This window comes from Protopterus annectens, chromosome 10.part0, assembly GCF_019279795.1.
Source record: "Protopterus annectens isolate FY-2018-M chromosome 10.part0, PAN1.0, whole genome shotgun sequence".
In the NCBI taxonomy this organism is placed as follows: domain Eukaryota; kingdom Metazoa; phylum Chordata; order Ceratodontiformes; family Protopteridae; genus Protopterus; species Protopterus annectens.
This window is the reverse complement of record NC_056744.1, coordinates 391,593,578-391,616,632: the sequence shown is the minus strand read 5'-3', so window position 1 is coordinate 391,616,632 and position 23,055 is coordinate 391,593,578. Positions and strand designations below refer to the sequence as shown.

The following is a 23,055-nucleotide window of genomic DNA, read 5'->3' as shown; positions in this document are numbered from 1 at the left end:
AAATAAGGACAAAAGTAAAGTTTAGTAGCATGACCTATCTTGCAGGTTTTGGCAAGTCAACCAGACAGAACAGGCAACAGCAGTCTAGTGATGGTAATTTACGTATCATATTGGGATGGTGTGGAATTTAATAGATCATTTTTTTTTGTTTTTTAATCATTTGCCAATACACAGCTGCGGAAATGTTAAACATGATGCACATCAGCAACTCTGATAGCAGGGGTTAGAAAGCTTGTTGGTATGATGGACCCCCACCAGGTAGCACAGGGCCCAAAGCACTGAGAAAAGTATACATAATAACATTGACTGCATTGTTCTTGTTTCATAAACAAATGCCACGGTAAACCATAAATATGCATTTCTTAATTATCGCATTTTCATAAGTATTCAAAAGACCATGCAGAATGACTCTGAGCACCTCCAGAGAGGTTCTGATAAGTCCTTCATTGACTTTGATGGTGGGAGGCAGATAGAAACAGAGATTGCCTGGTGTGTCCTCAGCAAGGATGGATTGACTGGGGATGTTGTCAGAAGGTGGAAGTAATGCTCTGAGATTCTCATGAGCCTCTTAAAACCCTTCTTTGGGAAGGCAGTGCCAAGAGCAGCTGGTGGGATTGGATTATTAAACAGTGCAATGGGAGTGGATGAGACCCAGCCAGAAGGGATGAAATAGCTGTGTATTGTTGATGTAGTTAATGTGCCTTTTCATCCTTGTTTGGAAGGCGAGGACAGTAGCTCTGGACTGGTAAGGTGAGGTGGTACTCGACATTCACTATAAAGCAGACAGTGTGGCTCATTTCACTTCTGTAGTAAGATTACACCTCTCATCAGTCTTCCAGAGAAAACTAATGCCAGTGTGCTGGAAAATAGATTTGGAGGGTCATGCCTTTTGTTTAAGAAGGTGTAATGCAGATTTTGTGTTATCAATCGAAACATTTTTGAACTTTCTTTGTGCTGTTATTAGAGGACTCATGGGAGTTAGAAAGTGTGTGCTATGAAATAACTGGCATGAATGTAATACCAGTACTGCTACATGTCTTCTGATTCTTCTAGTTGTGGAGCTAGTGTGGGATTCCCATACACTTGTGAGTTAGTATGAAATGACTGTATTTAAACTCTTCTATCTGAAGTAGGAGATTCATTTGTCTGCAACCTGTGGATTATGGATCCGATATCGGATCCGAACCGGCATGGTTTACCAGCTATGGATCCAAGCTCTCAGCTCCTCCCCTCACCCATAATACCCTGCTCTACCCTCATGACCTCAGATCTCGTTTGCCGCGCATGGTGACCAGATTGTTTTTCCAGCTCTCCAGCTAAGTGATAGTTTTCAGCTTTTAAATTGTAAAATTTAAATATTTTTTTGGTTTATTTGTATGAAAGTGTAGGTTTCCCTTTGTGTATTGTTACTTTTTTTTAGAGTTTAATCTAAATTTATATCCCTCCCCTCGCTAGTAGCGTAGTGTGTGTGTTGGGCCTGTGAGTGATTTTGTTCTTTTAGTTACTTACCTTAGTTAGTAACTGTTGTTTGTTAGATTGGGATGTCTGAGCAGCCCAAGGCTATTTTTTCTAAGTGCTCCGAGTGTGGCCATAAGCTTTCCCCAGCTGATGGCCACACTCGGTGTGTTAGATGCCTGGGGGTTGAACACCTCACATCTGGATGTTACATTTGTGCAGGGTTCAACCCCAGGGCATTGAAGGAGCGGAGGTCCAAGCTTGTTTTGGCGGGCCTTTTACCGCTGGACTCTGCTCCGACCTCCGCTCCTTCGGGGGCAACCGTCCCCACGGTTATTCCCTCTCCCCTCCTCCTCCTGGGACTCAACCTCCCGCTTCTGGTTCGGAGGAGAGGGATGCTAGAAAAGGACCGGAGGAGAAGCACCATAAGCGCGGGCCGAGACCTCCGTTCGCCCCGCCAGCCAAGCGGCTTCTCCCGGCTCCATTGTCGCTGGATCTCCTCCTCTCGGCTCCGGTCTCCAGTGTGTTTTTCACCGGGACCTGAGGAGGAGGAGACCCGATCTCCGCCTAGCCTATCGAGGAGGCACTCAGGCCTACCTCGTAGCCTCGCCGAGATCTACATACAGCCTATCGGATGCTGATCTGGACCGGATGATGAGAAGGTTCATCCAGGCCCAGATGCAGATGGGAGTGCTCTTGCCCTCCCTATGGGGAGCTCACCCTTTTCGCCGAAGCCCTTCTCCGACCCGCCACCCGGTTCGAGCAGTTGAGCCGAGCAGCTTCGAGCCGGGGTGGATCGGCGCCGATAGTACTTGCCGGATCCGACCCTGCCCTCGAGTGCATCGGATCTGACCTCTCGGAGCCTGGATTCGAGCCGGATCCGGGGATCAGTGCTCCTTCGCACCGCCTGTGTCGGAGCGCACTGTCCTTCGATCCGGCGCTTCGCGCCGGCTCCGATCCACTCTTCGGATCCGAGGGGAGCCGATTGTCGGATCCTTTGGTCGAGGTCGGCTCCCTTCGGCGTTTGATGTAGTGGAGAGGGCCCTGTTGAGGGTCTCCGACCCCGGCACTTGTTTCGCTCCGGCCCCGCCCCTCTGCACTGGGTCAGGCTTCCACCATCCGCCCTTGGGACAGCCCGCTTGTGCCCCAAGCTCCCCTGGAACAGGTTGCTGCTTGCGAGGAGTCCTCTGACAGCCCCCAGAGGATGTTCCTCGCAAGCATACGGCAAAGGAGGCACATTGACTCCCCGAGTCTCTCACGGAAGACACGGATTTGGAGGAAGGGGAAGGCTCCCCACGGTCACCCCCCGAGGATGTCTCATTTGGAGACATCATGGAAATGTTCCGTATAAGGGGGGGGTGGTCTGCCCCCAAGTCTTCCTCGGACGAGTCCGTGTTCTTGGAGGCATTTGAAGCGGGCCCGTCTACCTCTTGGGTGTCCCCTGCCGACCCCCTGGTGGACCTCATTACCACCAGGGCGTGGAAGGAACCGGACACCGTGGAGCCAATCCCGAAAAGGCCCGACAGGATCCTCAGCCCACCATCTGACCGTGCCCATTGGAGTAAGGGGCCTCCGGTAGATGCCATGTTGACGGCGGCAGCCACCAAGAGGGAACTTGCTCAGGAGAGTCCCTCAGTCCATCCCCCGAGCAAGGAGTCTCGGATGATGAACCGCTTGGGGAAGCGGATGTTTAGTTCAGCGACCTTCTCGGTAAGGGCGCTGAACTACCTGGCACACGTTATTAGGATGCAGCGAGATCTCATTAAAGAATATGCTGCATCTCCCCCAGAGTCCATGTCGGAGGAGGACAAAGTGCTACACTCCACCCGCATGGCCACTCTTAGATCAGTTACCAATACCTCTATGCGGCTACTCTCCCATGCTACGGAAGGCGCCGCTAGAGCCGCAGGGGCAGGTTTGGTCACTAGACGTCAGGCCTGGCTCCGTCATTGCGATTTCTCTGAGCCCTTCAAAGCGTCATTTGCGAACGTCCCCTTTGATGGTTCTGCCCTCTTTGGCAAAACCGCTCATGACACTTTGACCCAGAGCGAGAAGGACGGAAGACGCTGTCTGCCGTCGGAATCCGCTTCTCTGCACCCCAGAGGCCCTATTCTAGGAACCAAAAGGGTCAGAAGAAGATGTGGTTCGAAGTCGCAGCAATCCCAGCCTGCTCGGACAACCAGTCCTTCCGTGGCAGAGGAGGACAGGGAGGACGCCGCCCTAGAGGCAGAGGGGCTCCTAGGAACTTCGGGTCCAGAGAACCCTTCTCTGAATGGCCCGCGCAGCAACCCTGAGGGGTTGCCCGCTGCTCCACTCTGGAGGCAGTCGGGGACGCTGAGCACCTAGCGCATGGGAGTCCATAACATCAGACCGCTGGGTTCTCCAGATCATATCCAGAGGATACCGTGATCCCTTTTCGCCACTTACCAAAGTTGAAGTCCCTCCCAGACGCTCCACCCGGTCAACGGGAGGCCGCTTTGGCAGAAATTGGCCATCTGCTAAAGAAAAGAGTCATCCAGTCCGCCCCCAGACCAGATCGGATCAGGGTTCTACTCCAGGTTCTTTTTAGTGCCAAAAAGACGGGGATCTAAGACCAATTTTAGACCTTTCTCTTGAACCTGGCAGTCCCCAAAGAAAAGTTCAATGGTCACTCTGCAATCTATTCTCCCCTTCTGGGAGAAAATCACTGGATGTGTTCTATAGACCTCAAAGATGCGTACCACATCCTGATGGACAGGCGCCCAGGAGGTTCCTCCGCTTCCGGCTGGGAGCCAGTCACTACCAGTTCCGGATCCTTCCCTTTGGTCTCACCACAGCCCCCAGGGTGTTCACCAAAGTATTAGCAGTGGTAGCGGCCCACCTGAGGCTTCAGGGGGTGCAGGTCTTCCCCTACCTGGACGACTGGCTCCTTACCGCCCCAACCTGGGATTCCGGATATTGGCAAAGGCTCTTGCCACCCCCATAGTGCCTTTTTTAGGCAAGGCTCAAATTCTAAACCTACCACCCTAGAACACAAAAAAGGAAAAAAACTAAGGGTAATGCTGCTCAATGCCAGAAGTCTAAATCTCAAAATGCACGCACTCGAGGCTCTTCTCAGTATGGAGAACATCGATGTCTGTGCTGTGACAGAAACCTGGTTCAAGGCTCCTGAGAGCACCCCAGCGATATCAGGTTTTACCTCATATCATGCTCCGGCCACAAAATCCGGACAATACCAAGAAAGGAGGGGGGGTATCCATATTCATCAAGGACACCCACACCTCAAGACTGGTGGCAACGCATGATGCATCGGAGACCATCCAGGTGCAATTAACCATAGGCAAGACTGCTCTGCAAATTGTAGCATGTTACAGGCCACCTCACAAACTCAGGAACCTCACATGGCCTTCCTGAAAACACTAGAGGGATAAAAGTATCACCAAACACCATCATACTAGGTGACTTCAATTACCCTAATATAGACTGGGAACACTACTCAAGCCCAAACACCCTAGCCCAAAAGTTCCTGGAATTCATAAACTCAAATGCCATGGAACAACTAGTCACCATCCCCACAAGAGGAGATAACATACTTGATCTCATCATCACGAACATGGGAGCACAATGTTCAACACCGAAGTATACCCCTCACTGGTGAGATCAGATCACAACTAATCTCGCTGGAGGTCTTCATCCCACCCCCACCTGAAATAAAAGACCACAGTAAAGAACTTCTCAAAAGCCGACTTCACACTTCTAAAGACTAGTGTGGTCTCCTTTAAGGCCCCCGAAAGGCGGAAAACAGTACTCAAGCCGCTGAATCACTTACAAATGCCTTCTACCAGCACCTACAGGACTGCATGGATAAGGCAATCCCAAGCAAAACAAAGACTCTTTGTACCAAAGGCAAGCGTCCAGTCTGGTGGACCCCAGCCATAAATAAACTCTACAACAAAAGGAGGAAGCTACTACAAGATGGAGCAAAATCCTTAAAAGGTAAGACACCCTTGATCACTATAAGTAAAAAACTAAGAGCTCTCATAAAATCATCCAAAGCAAATTTCGAGAGAAAATAGCTAAAGACTCAAAAGACAATCATAAGGCCTTCTTTAGCTATGTTAGAAACCTAGGAGGAAACTCCCAGATATGCTCAGAACTAGTTCAAAATGATGTGAAGATTACTGATCCTACGGACATTGCCAACATACTGGCTGACAGGTTCAGTGCAAACTTCTCCCTCCCCCAAAAGGAGAGATATCTATACCAAACGATTTCAGCCCCCAAACATCTCCAGCCCAAGTGAGAACTGCTCTCCAAAGCAAAAACACATCATCCATGGGACGCGAAGGTGGCCCCGGCTGTGTGCTCCACGAACTCAATGAGGAATTAAACCCACAGCTAGGACAGCTGTTTAATCAAAGTCTTACCTCTGGATACGCACTCCAGGAGTGGCGCACTGCAACTGTGGTCCCACTTCACAAAGGCGGTGCCTCCACCGACCCTGGAAATTACCGCCCATTAGCTTGACAAGCCTTATCTGCAAAGCCATGGAGAGGATCATAATGGACCTCATAAATAAAGACATAGGGAATTTGCAGACTTTGGATCCAACCCAGTTTGGCTTTGTCAAAGGCAGATCATGCCTTTAAACTTGGTTGACTTTTTCAAACAGTCACCAAAGCCATTGATGAGGGAAAGGCAGTCCATACAGCCTACCTCGATCTGGCTAAGGCCTTCGATACAATACCCCACTCGGGTATCATTGAAAAACTCATCAGCTTAAATGTTAACCCATACATCACAAGATGGGTTGCAAACTGGCTGAGTGACAGAACCCACAGGGTCAGAGTTGCTGGCGCCATGTCAGACTCAAAGCCTGTCACAAGTGGTGTCCCACAGGGCTCAGTCCTGGGCCCACTCTTGTTTGGCATCTACTTTTCCAAGTAAAAGCAAACACAGGAGGGTTATGGCTGACAAAGTTTGCAGATGACTGCAAACTGGCCATAGTAGAAAAACACATCTGACACAGATATCCTTCAGAAGGGTCTCACAGAAACGGATAACTGGTGCCAGAGCCACGGCCTAAAGTTAAATGCCAAAAATGCATAGTCATACCCTTCGAAAACAAGGTTACCCCTAGCTACCAAATAGGTGGCAATCCACTGAGCACAGAAGAAGTTATCAGGGACCTGGGGACCCAGGTTGATAGTAGTCTGTCATTCGACACCCATGTAGCTAAAGTAGTTAGGAAGACCTTCTACATTGCCCACCTTATCATGAAGGGATTCTCATCTAGATCAAGGGAGGTCATAGTCTCCCTTTACTCATCACTCATCAGACCAATGATTGAGTACAATGCCCCATTCGGAATGTATCTGACCCGACACTTACAGCAGCTGGAGAGGCCACAAAAGTTCCTCACCAAAAGGATAAAGGGTCTCAAAATATGTCCTATGCTGCCCGACTGAAAGAACTCCAGCTCTATTCAGTCGCCCGCTTGCTCAGAGGTGACCTTTGCCTAACATACAAGGCCATGTCAAACCCAGATTTGATGAATATGCTTCACCTCAAAAATCTAGATCCATCAGAGCCACAAGGGGAGACTTAAACCGACACGCTATTAATAGGACGTGCTGGAGGGATAGATTCATCACCCAAAGACTCCCTATGCTGTGGAACAAAATCCCGGTACATGTGAGGCAGAGCACCTCGCTGGCCTTGTTCAAGAGAAATCTTGACCAATGGATGGGAGATCGCAGATATACCCCAGGGATTACCTCAGTGTCACTGCTCGACAGAGGCACAGCAAAATAATGGGTATAGTTCCCCATACTAAAGGGGTGGCGTAAGCCACAAAACGATGGGCTAGGCTTGTAAATGCCCTTGGGCAGATAGCCTAGTATGAACCTATGAACCTATGAACAAGGCATCTACTACTATTGGCGCGAGACTCCTTTCTCCATCTTGCTCCCATTCTGGGCATTACAATAAATACAAAGAAATCCAACCTGGCGCCCACACAGCTCTTAGATTTTATAGGGGCCAGGTTAGACACAAGGAGTTTAAAAGCCTTCCTCACTGCGGACAGAGTTCAAAATCTGCAGCTCCAGGTGCGGGCCATTCTCCACTCAAGTTCTGTTCCGGCGGAGTTGGTCCTGAGGGCTCTAGGGTCCATGGCATCTGCTATAGCACTTCTTCCTCTTGCCAGGCTGAATATGCGCATCCTCCAGTGGACTCTTAGTACAATGGTCTTACCTTGCTCTCCCTATGCATCATCCCATTGCGATCAGCAAGGCTTGCAAGCGGTCCCTCCTGTGGTGGCTTCACTCCCCAGATCTCCACGGAGGCCGCCCATTTTGTGCTTCTCCCCCTCTCGCCACGGTGACCACGGACGCCCCTCGGGTGGGGCATTTCATGGCCGGACCGTCCAAGGCACGTGGAACGATTCAGAGACCTTACTGCATATCAACGTTCTAGAGATGAGAGCAGTGCTCTTAGCTGCTAGCACTTCAGGACTTTCTTCCCTTGGGAACAATTGATTCAATCGGACAACATGTCAGTGGTCTGGTACATCAACAAGCAAGGGGAACGAGGTCTTACCCTCTTTGTCGAGAAGCCATGAGAGTTTGGGAATGGGCAATCTCCACCAACCGCTTAATAGCAACGCACATTCCGGTCGGTCCAACATCCTGGCGGACAAGCTCAGTCGCACCATTCTGACTCACGAGTGGTCTCAATTCTCAAGTAGCGAACGCATATTCGCACGGTGGGGAACTCCTTCATGCAATCTTTTTGCCTCTCCCTCAAACACCAAGTGCGACAGTTTTTTCGCTCTGATGCCTCCTCCAGGAGGTTCTCCAAGAGACGCTCTGGTGCATGCTTGGCCACCCGGTCTTCTGTATGCTTATCCACCCTTGCCTCTGATGCTCCAAGTTCTTCAGAAAGCCTCTCGGGTGGGTTGCAGAATGATTCTCATTGCTCCGTTTTGGCCTCGACAGATCTGGTTCCCCTTCTTAAGGTCTCACTCGGTGAATCCTCCTTGGATTCTAGATCCCATTCCGGATCTAATATCCCATCCATCCTGCATATCTCCTCCGAACCTGTACAACCTGAAGCTGACCACTTGGCTGCTCCAGTTCCACTCTTGATCAGGACTCCTGGTATTTCGTCCCCTGTTAAGGCGATCCTGGTGGCAGCTCATAAACCATCCACTAGGAGAGTCTACAGCAGCAAGTGGAAACGGTTTTCTTTGTGGGCGGAGCGGCAAGGCCTGAATCCCTTCACGGTTCCTCTCCCTTTAGTGCTTGATTTCTTAACCACTCTTTTTAACGATGGTGCCAGCAGTTCCACAGTCAAAGTACAACTGGCGGCAATTTCACATTATCACATTGGTCATGACTCTAGTCCACTCATGTCAGCCAAGTTGTGTAAAATTTTCCTTAAAGGTACTTTCCTTCTCAGGCCCCCTGTAAAACAAGCGGTTCCTCCCTGGGACCTTTCCTTAGTTCTCCAGGCCTTGACCGCCCCCTCCTTCGAACCAGCGGCTATGGTGGATCTCAAATTCTTGTCTTTCAAGACGGCTTTTTTAGTAGCCATTACATCGGCCAAGAGAGTTTCAGAGCTCCAAGCATTATCAGCTAAACCTCCTTACTTGGTCTTTCATCCGGACCGTGTTTACCTCAGGACCAACCTGTCCTTTCTTCCTAAAGTAGCTTCTGAAGCAAACATTAACCAATCCATTAACCTCCCTGTTTTCTTCCCTAAATATGAAAACAAAGGTGAATACAAGCTTCACTCCTTAGATGTTCACAGGCAACTTAGATTTTATTTAAACAGAACGGCTGGTCATAGGCAATCTGACCAGCTGTTCATTTCCTTTGCTAAATTTAATTTGGGCAAGCCAATTTCTAAAGTATCTCTGTCTCGCTGGATTTCACAGTGTATCTTATTGGCTTATCAAGCTTCAGGAAGGCCTGCACCGGAGGGTGTACACGCCCATTCAACCCGGTCAGTATCTACCTCGGCAGCCTTTAAGGCTAGGATTCCTCTAGATGATATTTGTGCAGCAGCCACGGGCTTCATCTCATACTTTTATTTCCCACTACAAGTTGGATCTTGCATATAGGGTAGAGCATCCTTTGCTCAGCGGTGCTCCGGAATATCCTTCCATGATGGCCGCCCAAGATTCAGGTAGCTGGGGACTCTGTCCCACAGGTTGCAGACAATGAATCTCCTACTTCAGATTTAGAAGTTATGTACTCACCATAACGTTCCATCTGAGTAGGTGTATTCATTTGTCTGCAACCATCCCGCCCTCCTATCCCCCTGGCCTTTCAGTTTCCTGCATATTATGTGTTACCCTTTTCAGGGTGTTCTTGCTGTTGGCAAACTCGATCTGAGGTCATGAGGGTAGAGCAGGGTATTATGGGTGAGGGGAGGAGCTGAGAGCTTGGATCCATAGCTGGTAAACCATGCTGGTTCGGATCCGATATCGGATCCATAACCCACAGGTTGCAGACAAATGAATACACCTACTCAGATGGAACGTTATGGTGAGTACATAACTTCTAATTCTATTCACTGATTTGATACAGCAGAATTCTGTGCATTAAACAACTTTAAGAGGGATATATGACTCATGAGTGACTTGGCTGCCAACCCCTTTTTCAGTTTTTATAGATAGGCTATCTGGTTGCTGTCAGGGTTTGGAGGGGTATCCATTTTCAAGACACAAGGTTTGTATCTTTGTCATTGGAGGTGTCCTTTTGGCCTTGAGTGACTGTGATGTCTGACATGAACTCCAGTGAAACTCTGCTGTGTCTCAAATTGATAGAATAAAAGTTAGCACTTTTACATATGGCAGTCTTACATCTCTTCCCCTCATAGTGGATTGCTTTCTGCAGGTGGTGAGGTTCCTTGTTTGGGGTAGGTTAAGTATATTGGCCTTATAAGTAAAGGTAGATGGAAATTGATCAGCAAAACAGGTGCATGGCTGAACAGTATGGCAGACCATGTACTGGACAGTGCTGAAGTTAGAGCACAGTCATAGGTTCAAGTTCTTGGCTGTATCTCCAGCATGTCCTGTAGGAATGAGTTTTGGATAGAGATCAAAAGGATGAGATAACTACTACAAGCAAGAGAAGTGAAATTCCTACCACAGTAACTGGGCTGTCTTTCTATGATGCAGTGAGCACTTTTGTTTAGCAGACTGCTGAGTCGCAAGCTGTCTGTTAAGAGCAGTAAGATGTTCTTCGTGTTTCACTGTTGCAGTCATAACATTTGGGTTATCTGCCTGCAGGTAAACCTCAGCTGGCCTGATTATCAAAGTCTTGTGTCCTGCGTTGGATACTGTCTCTTCTTCCATGTCGTCAGGAGTATAAAGCATGCAGCCAGCGCCATTACACCAGTCTTTCTTGCCACATGATGCCCAAAGCAGTTCGCAAGTGCCGGTCAGCCAACTCCTGAAATTTTCATTTTCGAGTTTCAGAACCGAAGTTCTTCAAAAAAGCTAGTACCCCGTTGGGGATCCTTTTTCTTGCTCTAAACCGATGTCAGTAAAAGTTAACAATTGTATTACTTGTGGAAAGCAAATACCACATAAAGATTTTCATTCATACTGCATTCCTTGCTTAGGCCCAGACCACGACGTCCCTCGCTGTTGGTTTTGTGCTTTATTCAATCTTCGAACTATTCGTCGTCAGTTCATATTTGCATCCAACTATTTCGGTACTTTGTTTAGTTATCCAAAAATGGTTTTGGTAAGCCACCCGACTACCGACATTCAGAATAAAATGTAAAGATGAAGACAGAGATAAACCGCATAGGTCCAAAGCTGCCGACACCGCTTCTGTTAAGCTGGTCGCCAGTTTGCCGGTACTCAGTGAGGCACTTTTGCAGCCCCTGATACCCGCTACTTCAGATTCGCAGGCCTCTACTGAGACCCATTCGGAGTCCGGTATGCCGCAAGATGCTTCTTTGACTAAGGAACCTGCAGATGTCTCTACCTTGGACGGGTCCGGAGCCACTGTGTAGGCACTGGCTTCTGAGGGTGTATTCAGGTCTACTGACTTGCATTTCAAACTGACACCATCTTCTTCAAGGCCTAAAACTCGACCCACTCCTCAAAAACAGATGTCCAAACTGCATGGTCAGGCCCATATGCCTAAAAAGCAAATAAGAGTGGCTGAAGACCTTATTACTCTAATTAGGGAAAGTCAGCCTTCTCCCTCTGAGACCTAGAACTGATTTTCCTTCCTATTTCTTCTGATTAGGTTTCTGAAACTTCTGTTTCTTTTGATGACCAGGATATGCCCTTATCTACCTATGAGGAATCTGATGCACAGGACTCAATACCCTCTGCTTCCCCTCCAGAAGATTTTTCTTTTGTTGAAACCTTGCACACTCTTGGGGAGCATTTCTGCTGGGAAACCCAGGATTACCCTGACTCCAAAAAGAGTCCTAGGGAATTCTTACTCCTACCTCAACACAGGTCTTTAGCTATCCCTCCTGTACTGGACATTGTAGATATCTTCTTGGAATTTAGCCTGGCCCTAGACACTTTACCTCCAGCTCCCAGGAAACCTGAGAGATAGAGTACCTGACTCTCACAAGTTCCTCTTTAAGAATCCTACTGTGGACCCAGAGACCATTTCACAGGGACCCAAAGGCATTAAGGCTACTACTGCCAAAACTCCTACCCCCTCTGATAGAGATTCCAGGGCCCTGGACAGATGGGGAAAGAAGGTATACACTTCTGCTACTGTGGCCATTAGGGCCTTAAGCTGCCAGTTTCATATGTTAAAGTATCAGCAGCATATTATTGGGCTACTTAAACAGAAAATTAAGTTGATTCCTGACTGTACTGAAAATAAAGGATTACAGGATTTAATTATTTCTGCTGAACAAGTTAGAAAACACACTTTGCAATGTGGTTTTGACTCTGTAGAAGCATCTTGCAGGGCTGCTGTCACTGGGTTTGTTTTTAGAAGGCATGCTTGGCTTAAGGAGCACAATTTGCCAGATCATGTTAAAGCTAAATTACTGGATGCTCCCTTAAACCAAGACTGCCTGTTTGGCAATAAAGCCGAAGAAGTACTTAAAAAGATGGAGGAAAAAGCTAAATCTATGCATACTGTTAAAGATTTCCTGCAAGTACAGCCTCCCAGATTTAGTAGGCATTGGCCTTCTAATAATTGGTCCTTTCCTCTCTCTTCCAGGACTTCTCAGTCCAAACCCAGGAGCAGCAGACCGCCTAGGCTACAGTCTCAAGGTACACAGAGGCCTAAACGGGGGGGGGGGGCTCCCACTTCCAAAGCTGGAAGTAGTAAGACACCCCCCTATGGTAAACTGTCACAATGACTTAACCTTAAACCTTCCAAGCACTGCTCAACTGTCTGCTCCCTTAGGGGGAAAGATCGCCCTGTATGCAAAAAACTGGGAACTCATTACCCAAGACAAATGGATTTTAAATATAATTTCCCCAAGGATACAGATTGCACTTCCACACCTTACCAACCCCAAACGGTTGGCCAGGCCTATCCCCAAATCAGTGGGCACAGGCTCAACAGCAGGTTTTCTCTCTTCTAAGTATCAGGGCTATTCAACCTGTCCCAGCAGAAGAATGGGGACAAGGTTTTTACTCAAGACTTTTCCTGGTACCCAGAAAAGACGACTCCTGGCTTCCTATCCTGGACCTCTCTATTCTAAACACTTTTTGGTAATCCCAAAATTCAAAATGCTAACTCATCAGCTACTTCCCATGCTAGGCAAAAATGACTGGTTGGCAACATTGGACTTAAAGGAAGCTTGCCTGCACATTCCAATAAGGGAATCTTGCAGAAAATACCTACACTTCTGAGCAGACTTACATGCTTTATCAGTTCTTTTCACTGCCATTTGGCTTATCTAATGCGCCCAGGGTTTTCACAAAGTGCCTAGCTCCAGTCATTGCATTCTGCAGGCAAAGAAATATCCAAATATACCCATACCTGGACGATTGTCTAATTCAGGCAGAAAACCAGGACATATACTATTAAATCATCTGGCATTTGTAAAGAAACTGCTAACCTCTCTGGGGTACACCATAAACGAAAAGAAATCTCACCTAGTACCCTGCCAATAAATTGTTTTCCTGGGAGCAAGCTTGAACACAACTTCCCAGATGGCCTACCTCATGCCAGAGAAACAAGTTTATTTGACAGCCTACTTCAAACTAATGGCCACAAAGACCCAGCTATCTGCAAGGAAAATACTGCAAGCCCTGTGGTTCATGGCCTCTTGCATCCTACTAATTCCATATGCGAGACTGCATATGAGGAAACTACAATAGTATCTAAAAAGCCTATGGTGTCAACATTCTCAGAACCTGGAATCAAGGATTCCTTTCATTCCTTGTATAAACACAGAGTTCCTTTGGTGGGCAGAGGCCTGCTACCACAACAAGGGACTGTCATTCACTCTACCCCCTGCCGCTCAACCCCTAACAGACGCATCAGACTATGCATAGGAGGCTCATTTGGCAAGGCAGTGCATTCAGGGCAAATGGATCCAGAGTCAAATGCACCTGCATATCAATCAAAAAGAAATGTTAGATGTACAGAATTATCTGACAGCCTTCAAGGACCACATTCTTCCAGGACAATTATTGGTAAAGACAGACAACACCACTGTTATGTGGTACATAAACAAGCAGAGGGAACCCACTCGTACCCTCTGCAAACTAGCCATGGTTCTGTGGAACACAGCCTTGAGCTACCAAGTGCACCTACAAGCTCAGTTCCTGCCAGGCAAGCTAAATTCACTGGCAGACGACCTAAGCATAAATCTCATGGACCCACACAAGTGGAAACTGGAACCAAAGATATTCAACATTTTGAGAAACAAATGGGGGAGCCCAGAGATAGACCTGTTTGCCTCCCCTCAGAACTACCAATTGGACACATTCTACACAAGGACTCCCCACAGACGAGCTTGGAAAGTGGATGCTGCTGGAACCATGGCACTTGACTCAGACCCCTTCCCTGCTGTCCCAGCAGAAGGGCCAGATTCTGCACCCCCAGCTTCAAACCCTGAACCTTGCAGCCTGGCTAATTACCTGAGCTCTCCAATACCATCCCTCAGTAAGTAAGTGCTGGATGTCATTCTGAAGGCAAGGAGGCCTAGTAGTAGAAAATCGTATGCTGAAAAGTGGAAAAGATACTGTTCCTGGAGCCAGACTCAGGGGGTGGGCACAGCAGTGGCCAGCATACCGCATATTCTTCAATACTTAACAGAGATGCTCCACAAGGGCCTTTCCTTCTCATCTATTAAAATTCATCCCTCAGCCATTACAGTGCATTATAATACTGAGCCCACCCCTCTTCTCTTACCCCCTGCTGAAGCAATTCATCAGAAGGGCCAAAAATTCAAGACCACCCAGGAGAGCCCCTACTCCAGCGTGGGACCTTAACTTTGTATTGGAAAAGCTCACTCTACCTCCTTTTGAGCCAGCTGCAACTGCAGAGTTGAAATTCCTTTCTTGGAAAACAGCCTTCCTTCTAGCCGTCACTTCAGCAAGAAGAGTCTCTGAATTACAGGCTGTCATGGCAGTGGAGCTCTTCATCATCTTCCATGCAGACAGGGTGTCCCTCAGGACCAATCCTTCCTTTATGCCCAAGGTGGTATCCAGTGTGGCTCTTAATCAGTCCATTCATTTGCCAGCATTCTTTTCTAATCCACAGAACAAAGGAGAACGAATACTGCACTCTTTGGACGTGCACAGACAGTGTAGATTTTATTTGGACAGGACTAAGCCTCTCAGGAAAACTGAACAGCTGCTAGTTGCCTTTACTGCAGGGGCAGATGGGAAGGCCATTTCAAATCAAACCATTTCTAAGTGGATAGGCCATTGCATTCATTTCTGCTATAGGCACCATGGAAAACCTACCCCACAGGGGATAAGATCACATTCCACCAGGGCTGCATCTACTTCAACAGCCTTTCTCAGAGGTGTTCCTACCAGGGACATCCTAGAAGCTGCTACCCAGAGCTCTTTACATACTTTCATCAAGCATTACCACTTACCTATTTTCTCTAAGCCCAGAGCTGCTTTTGCCACTGCAGTCTTAAGGGCTTAATAGATGGTCCTAATGCTCTCTAACTGCCTCCTCCCTTCCTTAGCTTTGGGAATCTACCCAAATGTAATGACTGCAGTTGTGAAACACGAAGAACATAGTACAGTTGTGTGCACTTACGATAAATATAGATGTTAGTGTATTCACTGTTGCAGTCCTGGTTACCCTCCCTCCAGTCCCCTGACTTCTGTTGGCTATACCTTTCTTCTTGTTTTCTGTATTTAAGCTTTCTGGTGTATTTGTTTTTTGCTGGAAGTGTAACCTTGTATATAATTGCTTCCCATTATGGGGGTACCTGACATTTGGGGCAAGAAAAACTGATGTAATGGTGTCGGCTGCATGCTTTATACCCCTGACTACCTGACGTCGTGGAAGAAGAGACAGAATCTGACGCAGGACCCAAGACTTTGATAATCAGGCCGGCTGAGGGCTACCTGCTGGTGGATAACCCAAATGTAATGACGGCAACAGTGAATACACTCTAACATCTACATTTATGGTAAGTGTACACAACTGTACTTTATGGTACCTTGTGAAGATGCATCCTGGATGCCCCACATACTAATCACTGGAAGGGTGATGCAGGACAGACTTCAGGGATTACATCTCTCAGTTTAACAGGGGATAATGCTATAGGATGAAGTGGAAACTGTTGCTATGGATAAGGATTTCTGGTTTATCTGCTCAGCTTGCTACCTCTTTGACCCTTACCAGCACTAGGAATTTAGGAAGTGCATAGTTCTCATGCTGAACTGTTTAAATGTTTATACATGTTTATTACATTAGATCTTTCAGAAGTGCTTAAAAGCTAGGTAAGTGAAGCCAGTCATACATTTTTGGAGGGGGCAGCTGTTCTACTTTCGTTATACTTATCATTTTGGTGTCTCCTTGTCTGTCTGTCCCCACCATTAAAGTCTGCCTTTCCTTTACAGACTGCAGAATGTGTATTTGCCACCTAACATGCAGAGTTGTAAAGCCTAATCAGGATGGAGAGCAGGTAAAATACATATTCCTAGTAATGATTTAATTACTGATGTTTGTTTTATTAGCTACCTATTGAAATGCCAGAACTTGAAATGCTGAGTGCTGACAAAAGACTGAAAATAAATGAGAGAATATTGAATGTCACACTTCTTTAAACTTGTTTTTTTTGCAGCAGCAGAACATGCCCTTGTGCTGCACCCCCCCCCATGTGGGAGCAAGCTTCTCCACATACCCCCAAATTGTATATACCAGCTCCAAGATCACTACCTTGGAGAAAAGGGAACATTTTAAGAAATGACAGTCTCTGACTTAATGACCAAATCTGGACTTAAATATTCCCATTGACTTGGGGAAGGAGATGGTGCATAAATTGTTCCACCATGAAGGATTAAATAAATGCCTAGATCAACCATTTTAAATCACGGACAAAAATCAATGCTCAAAGTCTGACTTTCCCAATGCATGCTAAATTATTAACTTGGTTACATGATGTTAGTGGATTATTAATAAACAACAGAGAATGGCCACTGAATTGTATAATGTGTATTACAAATTACCAGTGGTATATTATATTATCTTTGTCTACTCATTAGAGAGTGGCCTTACTAAATGAGTACATTTGACAACACTGAGAAATGCAGTAATTCTTTTGAGTTACTATACAGAGCTGAGTCCTTGAAAATTCAGCATAAAGTGAATAACTTGTTTTAGTAGTTTATAGCGGAGCTTTTCTCCCCGGGCCTCCACTGAAAATGGACATATATCCAGTTGGACTAGCCCGGTAAACAAATGTAAAATAAATAAAAAAATAAATAAAAAATAATCTGTGTGTATATGGTGGTGGGGGGGGGGGGTTGACCACTCTGTCACCTTGCCTGATTTGAGGTCAGTGACATGTAATTCAGCTGTCATTTTAATTTCTTCTCTCTGATTCGACTCTTGGGTCCACGAACCGCTTGTCGGCTCCGAACCATTAAAACTAGTGGTCCAGCCTCGAGTCCCTTTAAATCTTTTCCTCCCACAATGCACCTTGTTGTGAGGCTTCCAAAGATTGAGCTTACCTAACTATAGTACAAAACGTCTTGCTATCTGGCTTAAGGATTTAGGCCCTTCATATCCTTCAGACCAGATAAAGAAATGGGAACAGTGGGGAGAGAGTGATGTAGTGAATGGACAATGATGAAAGGATCCAGCATTATGGGAAGTACATAACTGCTGTATCCTGTTCATGTTGTCAGTACAAGCTGACTGGATCACATTTCTCAGCCAGTTATCATTCTGCATTGGATGGACGAAGATGAAAGGATCCACTGTTATGGTAAGCAGATAACTACCATTTAATAGGCAGAGGTATTTAGAAAGAAATATTTTCTGATGAGAGGAGCAAAGCAATTGTAGTATGAGAAGTTGCAGTTTAAATGTCATGGCAGAAGTTACATGTATGTAGAATGTGTATATGCAGATGTGTGTGTTACACAAGACACACACATTTGAGGTGTGTGTTTTTTATGTTCTTGCATAGGTAATTTTCATACTCGTTAAGTTCAGTATCACTTTCTGTTGCAGTCCTTGGTGAGGCTTGGTGCTCATTACCACTGCATTGTATGCTCAGCAACGATTGCACGAAGAACGGATATGGTTAGTCATATCAAGCGGCACATGAATAAAGGTGGAGCCAAAGGCAAGTACTTCACATAACATTTGATTATTTGATTTAACAAAATGAAACAAGTTATTAATTAATTACAAAAGTAAAAGTCAAACACTTTAGAAAAAAATTACGGAGTACTGAGCAGAGTGCTTGGTCTTTATGGTATTTTTCTCTCTCTTGCAGTATGTGCATTCCACATACCTTTCTAAATCTGCTTAGCTGTTTTTTTCTGCACCCTAACATGTCTCCCCTACTTATTTAAAGGGAGAAATAAATATTTCTGGATAATACATTTCATAAGTATTTATTAAATGCCCCTTTAGCTGAGGTTTTGCCCCTTAGATCATTTGACTCATTCACTCAGTAATCCTCCCACCCTCCGCCATCTTTTTTTGTGGTGAAGGATGAAGTTCTGTAAATGCATTGAAGGGACAGATGTTTTAACTCATTAAATTCTACGAAAATTACAGAAACGTAGAACTGCTTTCATGCAGAAATGGTGGAATCCAAAACCTTCATGGGATGTAGCAATGCATGGGACACAACGCAACAGTAAGAGGCTGCAGGAATCCATTCAAACATATTGACTGGTTGCTGTAATAAAATGGTTGGTTAGTGGTCACTGGTATTATTAGGTCTTTGTGCATGGTCACTGTAGCAGTAATTGTAAAACACTGGCATTTACACAACAGCATAGCTGTGGATCAGGGCTTTTTTTTTACTGCTGAGCCAACATTGGCCGTGTACCACAGCTGATAATTTTTATGGAGGGCTTTTACCAGTCCATCTCGGTTGTCGTCTGAAGTCATATTCAAGATGTTTGTCATGTTTCACAATCACAGTAATAACTGTAAGGGCTATTCTTACTGTAGTAGCCCTTGGCCAGCCTGAGTACCAGAGATTTAATTCCCTCCTCCTGGGCTGATGAAAGCCCTGCACTTGGCATCAGGATGTCTAGGTGTAAGGGTAGTCTACCAGTGCCATGTTACAGATCTTTCTTGTCACTAGCACCCAATACATCCACATTTGTAGACGGCATCAATCAATCTGAAGACCCAGGGTACATTGTAAAATTAAGAGCTCATTGGGAAGACCTTTTTTCTACATTTTCTACTCTGTTAGACCAGTTCTACAACAAATAGCTTGTATTGATTGTGGAAGATTAGTTCAGATGGCAGTGTCTTTCTAGACCTCCGGCCTCTCCATAATCTGTTCTAGGAAAAGAGAGACCCTTCTCTCAGGAATCCTCAGATTCTTATGATTCAGAGGAGGTTAAGATGATTTGCGTAGACCGCTTATTTATGGGTTTGTATGCTGATTCTGTCTCTGAGGGCATCCTTGCCTCAGCCTCACCACCTGAGGATTTCACCTTTGGTGAAACACTACATAAATTGAGGTATTATTTCCACTAGCAAAGCTCAGGATTACCCTCAGTCTAAGTGGAGGATTAGAGAATTTTTGAAACTCGCAGAGCATAAATGTTTGACAATTCCTCCATTTTTATACGTAGTGGATGATTTAATTTTGCACTCATCCCTGCAGTCTGACTCTCAGGCAGCTGCTTCCAGGAAGCCATACTGTTTTTACAGGGTTCTGGACTCCCACAAACACCTTTGTATGAATCCTACTTCTGATCCTGAAGTGATCACTTGGGGGGTCCTAAGGAGATAAAAGTAGCTTTTTTACGAATCCCTTGCCAAATGGTAAGGTAGGGAGCACTCTACTAATTTGGCAAAGAAGTCTATATTTTCAACACCCTGGCTATGAGTGCTGTCAGTTGCTAGTTTCATATGTTTAAGTACCAGGAAAGTCTGCTTGGCCAGTGAAAGAAAACTGGATGGGGATAGAAGGTAGAGCTCTCTCTAAAGGATTGCTTGATATTTGCAGCTCTGTCTCTTAAGTTGAAAAGCATTCTTTGGATTATGGTTTTGATGCTTTGTAAGTATCGAGTAGGGTGGCTGCTTCAAGATCTATTATTTACATACATGCCTGGTAAGGGAACAGTCCCATCCAGCCCATGTTAAGTGTGAGATTTTGGATGCTCCTCTAGTCGGAGACTTTATTTGGACCCAAGGTTAAAGCTATCTTTTAAAAAAAAAAAAAAAAAAAAAAACTGGAGAGATAGCTAAATCTATGCAAACTGGTAGACTTTCTGCAGGATTAGCCACCCAGCTTTAGCAGAAACTATTCCACTAAGCCCCAGTCCATTCCTCCTTCAGCAAAGATGGAGGGAAAAGGAGTCAAGAGACAGAACACTGAGGCAGCTTAAATGATGGCAATTAGAACCTACTTCTAGGCCTTGTGGAACCTGAAGCCAGGAGCCCAGCAGGGAGCAACTGTGGCTCATCCGGCCCCTTCCTGATGTTCTTTGTGTTTCACTGTTGCAGTCATCACATTTGGGTTATCTGCTTGCAGTAGCCCTCAGTCAGCCTGATTAACAAAGTCTTGGGTCCTGCGTCAGTTGCTGTCATTTCTTCTGTGACGTCAGGTCATCAGGGGTATAAAACATGCAGCTGACGCCATTACATCAGTCTTTCTTGCCGTGTGGTGCCCGAAGAAGAAGCAGTTCACGAGTGCCGGTCAGCCAACTCCTGAAATTTTCATTTTCGAGTTTCAGAACCGACGTGTTCAACTAAAAGCCAAGTACCCCATTTGGGAAACTTTTTCTTGCTCTAAGCCGATGTCGGTAAAAGTAAATTGCATTTCTTGTGGAAAGCAAATACCTCATAAAGATTTTAATTCGTACTGTATTCCTTGCCTAGGCCCTGACCACGACGTACCTTGCTGTCTGTTTTGTGCCTTATGTAAACCACGAATTATCTTTTGTCTGTATATTTTTGCTTCTAAATATTTTGGTGCTCGGTTCAATTATCCAGACATGTCTTCGGTAAGCCATCTGACTACCGACATTCCGAAAAAATGCAAAGATAAAGACAGAGACAGGCCACCTAGGTCCAAATCTGCCGACTGGCTTCTCCTAAGCCAGTCGCCAGTTCGCTGGTACTCAGTGAGGTGCTTTTGCAGCCCCTGATACCCGCTACTTCAGATTCGCAGGCCATTACTGAGACCCATTCAGAGTCTGGTATGCCGCAAGATGCTTCAGCTGTGGAACCTGTGGATGTCTCTACCTTGGATGGGTCCGGAGCCGCTGTGCAGGCACCGGCATCTGAGGGTGTATTCGGGCCTACTGACTTGCATATTAAACCAACGCCATCTTCTTCAAGGCCTATAACTTGAACCATGCTTAGAAAACTGATGCCTAAACCGTATGGTCAGGCCTCAATGCCTAAAAAAACAAATGATAAGAATGGCTGAAGACCTTATTATTTTTAGCAGGGGAAGCCAACCTTCCCCTCTAAGAGACCTAGGACTGAGTTTGCTTATGATACTTCTGACCAGGATTCTGAAATTTCTGTTTCCTCTGATGACCAGGATTTACCTTTATCTACCTATGAGGATTCTGATGCTGAGGACTCTATTCCCTCTGCTCCCCATCCCCCCGGAGGATTTCTCTTTTGGTGAATCCTTGCATACTCTTAGGGGGCATTTTTCATCAGGAAAGTCAGGATTTCTCTGATTCTAAAAAGAGGCTTAGGTTTTTCTTACTCCTGCCCCAGTACAGGCCTTTGGCTATCCCTCCTGTACTAGACATTGTTGATGATGCCTTTTCGGAATCTAGTTTGCCTCCTGACTCTTTACCTCCTGCTCCCAGAAAACCTGATAGATATTACAGGGTTCCTGACTCTCACAGGTTCCTTTTCAAAAATCCTACTGCGGATCCTGAGACCAGTTCACAGGGTCCCAAGGGCATCAAAGCTACTACTGCTAAAAATCCTACCCCCTCTGATAGAGACTCCAGGGCGCTGGATAGATTGGGTAAGAAGGTGTAAACTTCTGCAGCTTTGGCCATTAGGGCCTTAAACTGCCAGTTTCATATGTTAAAGTATCAGCAGCTTATTATTGGATTGCTTAAGCAGAAATTGATGTTGATTCCTGATTGTGCTGAAAATAAGGATTTACAGGATTTAATGCATTCTGCTGAACAAGTTGGAAAACATACTTTGCAATGTGCTTTTGATTCACTAGAGGCATCTTGCAGGGCTGCTGTCACTGGGTCTTTACTTAGAAGGCATGCTTGGCTTAAGGAGCAATCCTTGCCAGATCACGTTAAAGCTAAATTACTGGATGCTCCCTTAAATCAGGACCGCCTGTTTGGCAATAAGGCAGAAGAAGTTCTTAAAAAGATGGAGGAAAACGCTAAATCTATGCAAACTGTTAAATATTTCTTACAAGTACAGCCTCTTAGATTTAGTAGGCATTGGCCTTCTAAGATTTGGTCCTTGCCTCTTCCAGGCCTTCTCAGTCCAAACCCAGATCCAGCAGAACACCCAGGCTTCAGTCCCAGGGTACACATGGGACTAAGCAGGGGGGGGGGCCCTCTTTGGGCCCCCTCTTCCAAGTCTGGGAGTAGTAAAACTTCCCCATATGGTAAACTGTCTCAATGACTTCATTTTCAAACTTCCAGGCACTTCTCAACTGACTGCCCCTTTGGGGGGAAGATTGCCCTGCATGCAAAGAACTGGGAGCTCATTACCCAGGACAAATGGGTTTTAATTATAGTGAACCAAGGATACAGATTTCACTTCCACACATTACCAACCCCAAATGATTGGCCAGATCTACACCCAAATCAGTGGGCACAGGCTCAAAAGCAAGTACTCTCCCTTTTAAGCATAAAGGCTATTCAAACTGTACCAGAAGAAGAAAAGGGACAAGGTTTCTACTCGTGACTTTTGCTGGTACCCAGAAAAGACAATTCATGGCGTCCTATCCTGGACCTGTCTACTCTAAACACCTTTTTGTTGATTCCAAAAT

The 23,055-nt window shown here is 46.0% G+C and overlaps 1 protein-coding gene across 1 annotated transcript in view; it reads left to right on the top strand.

The window, feature by feature from the left end:
• TRMT1L (tRNA methyltransferase 1 like) overlaps positions 1 to 23,055 on the top strand; it is a 741,948-nt gene that overhangs the window by 265,794 nt on the left and 453,099 nt on the right. Inside the window, exons 5-6 of the mRNA XM_044085311.1 lie at positions 16,478 to 16,542; positions 18,096 to 18,210. Of these exons, the coding sequence (XP_043941246.1) occupies positions 16,478 to 16,542; positions 18,096 to 18,210 (180 nt within the window). The remainder of the gene's footprint in view (positions 1 to 16,477; positions 16,543 to 18,095; positions 18,211 to 23,055) is intronic.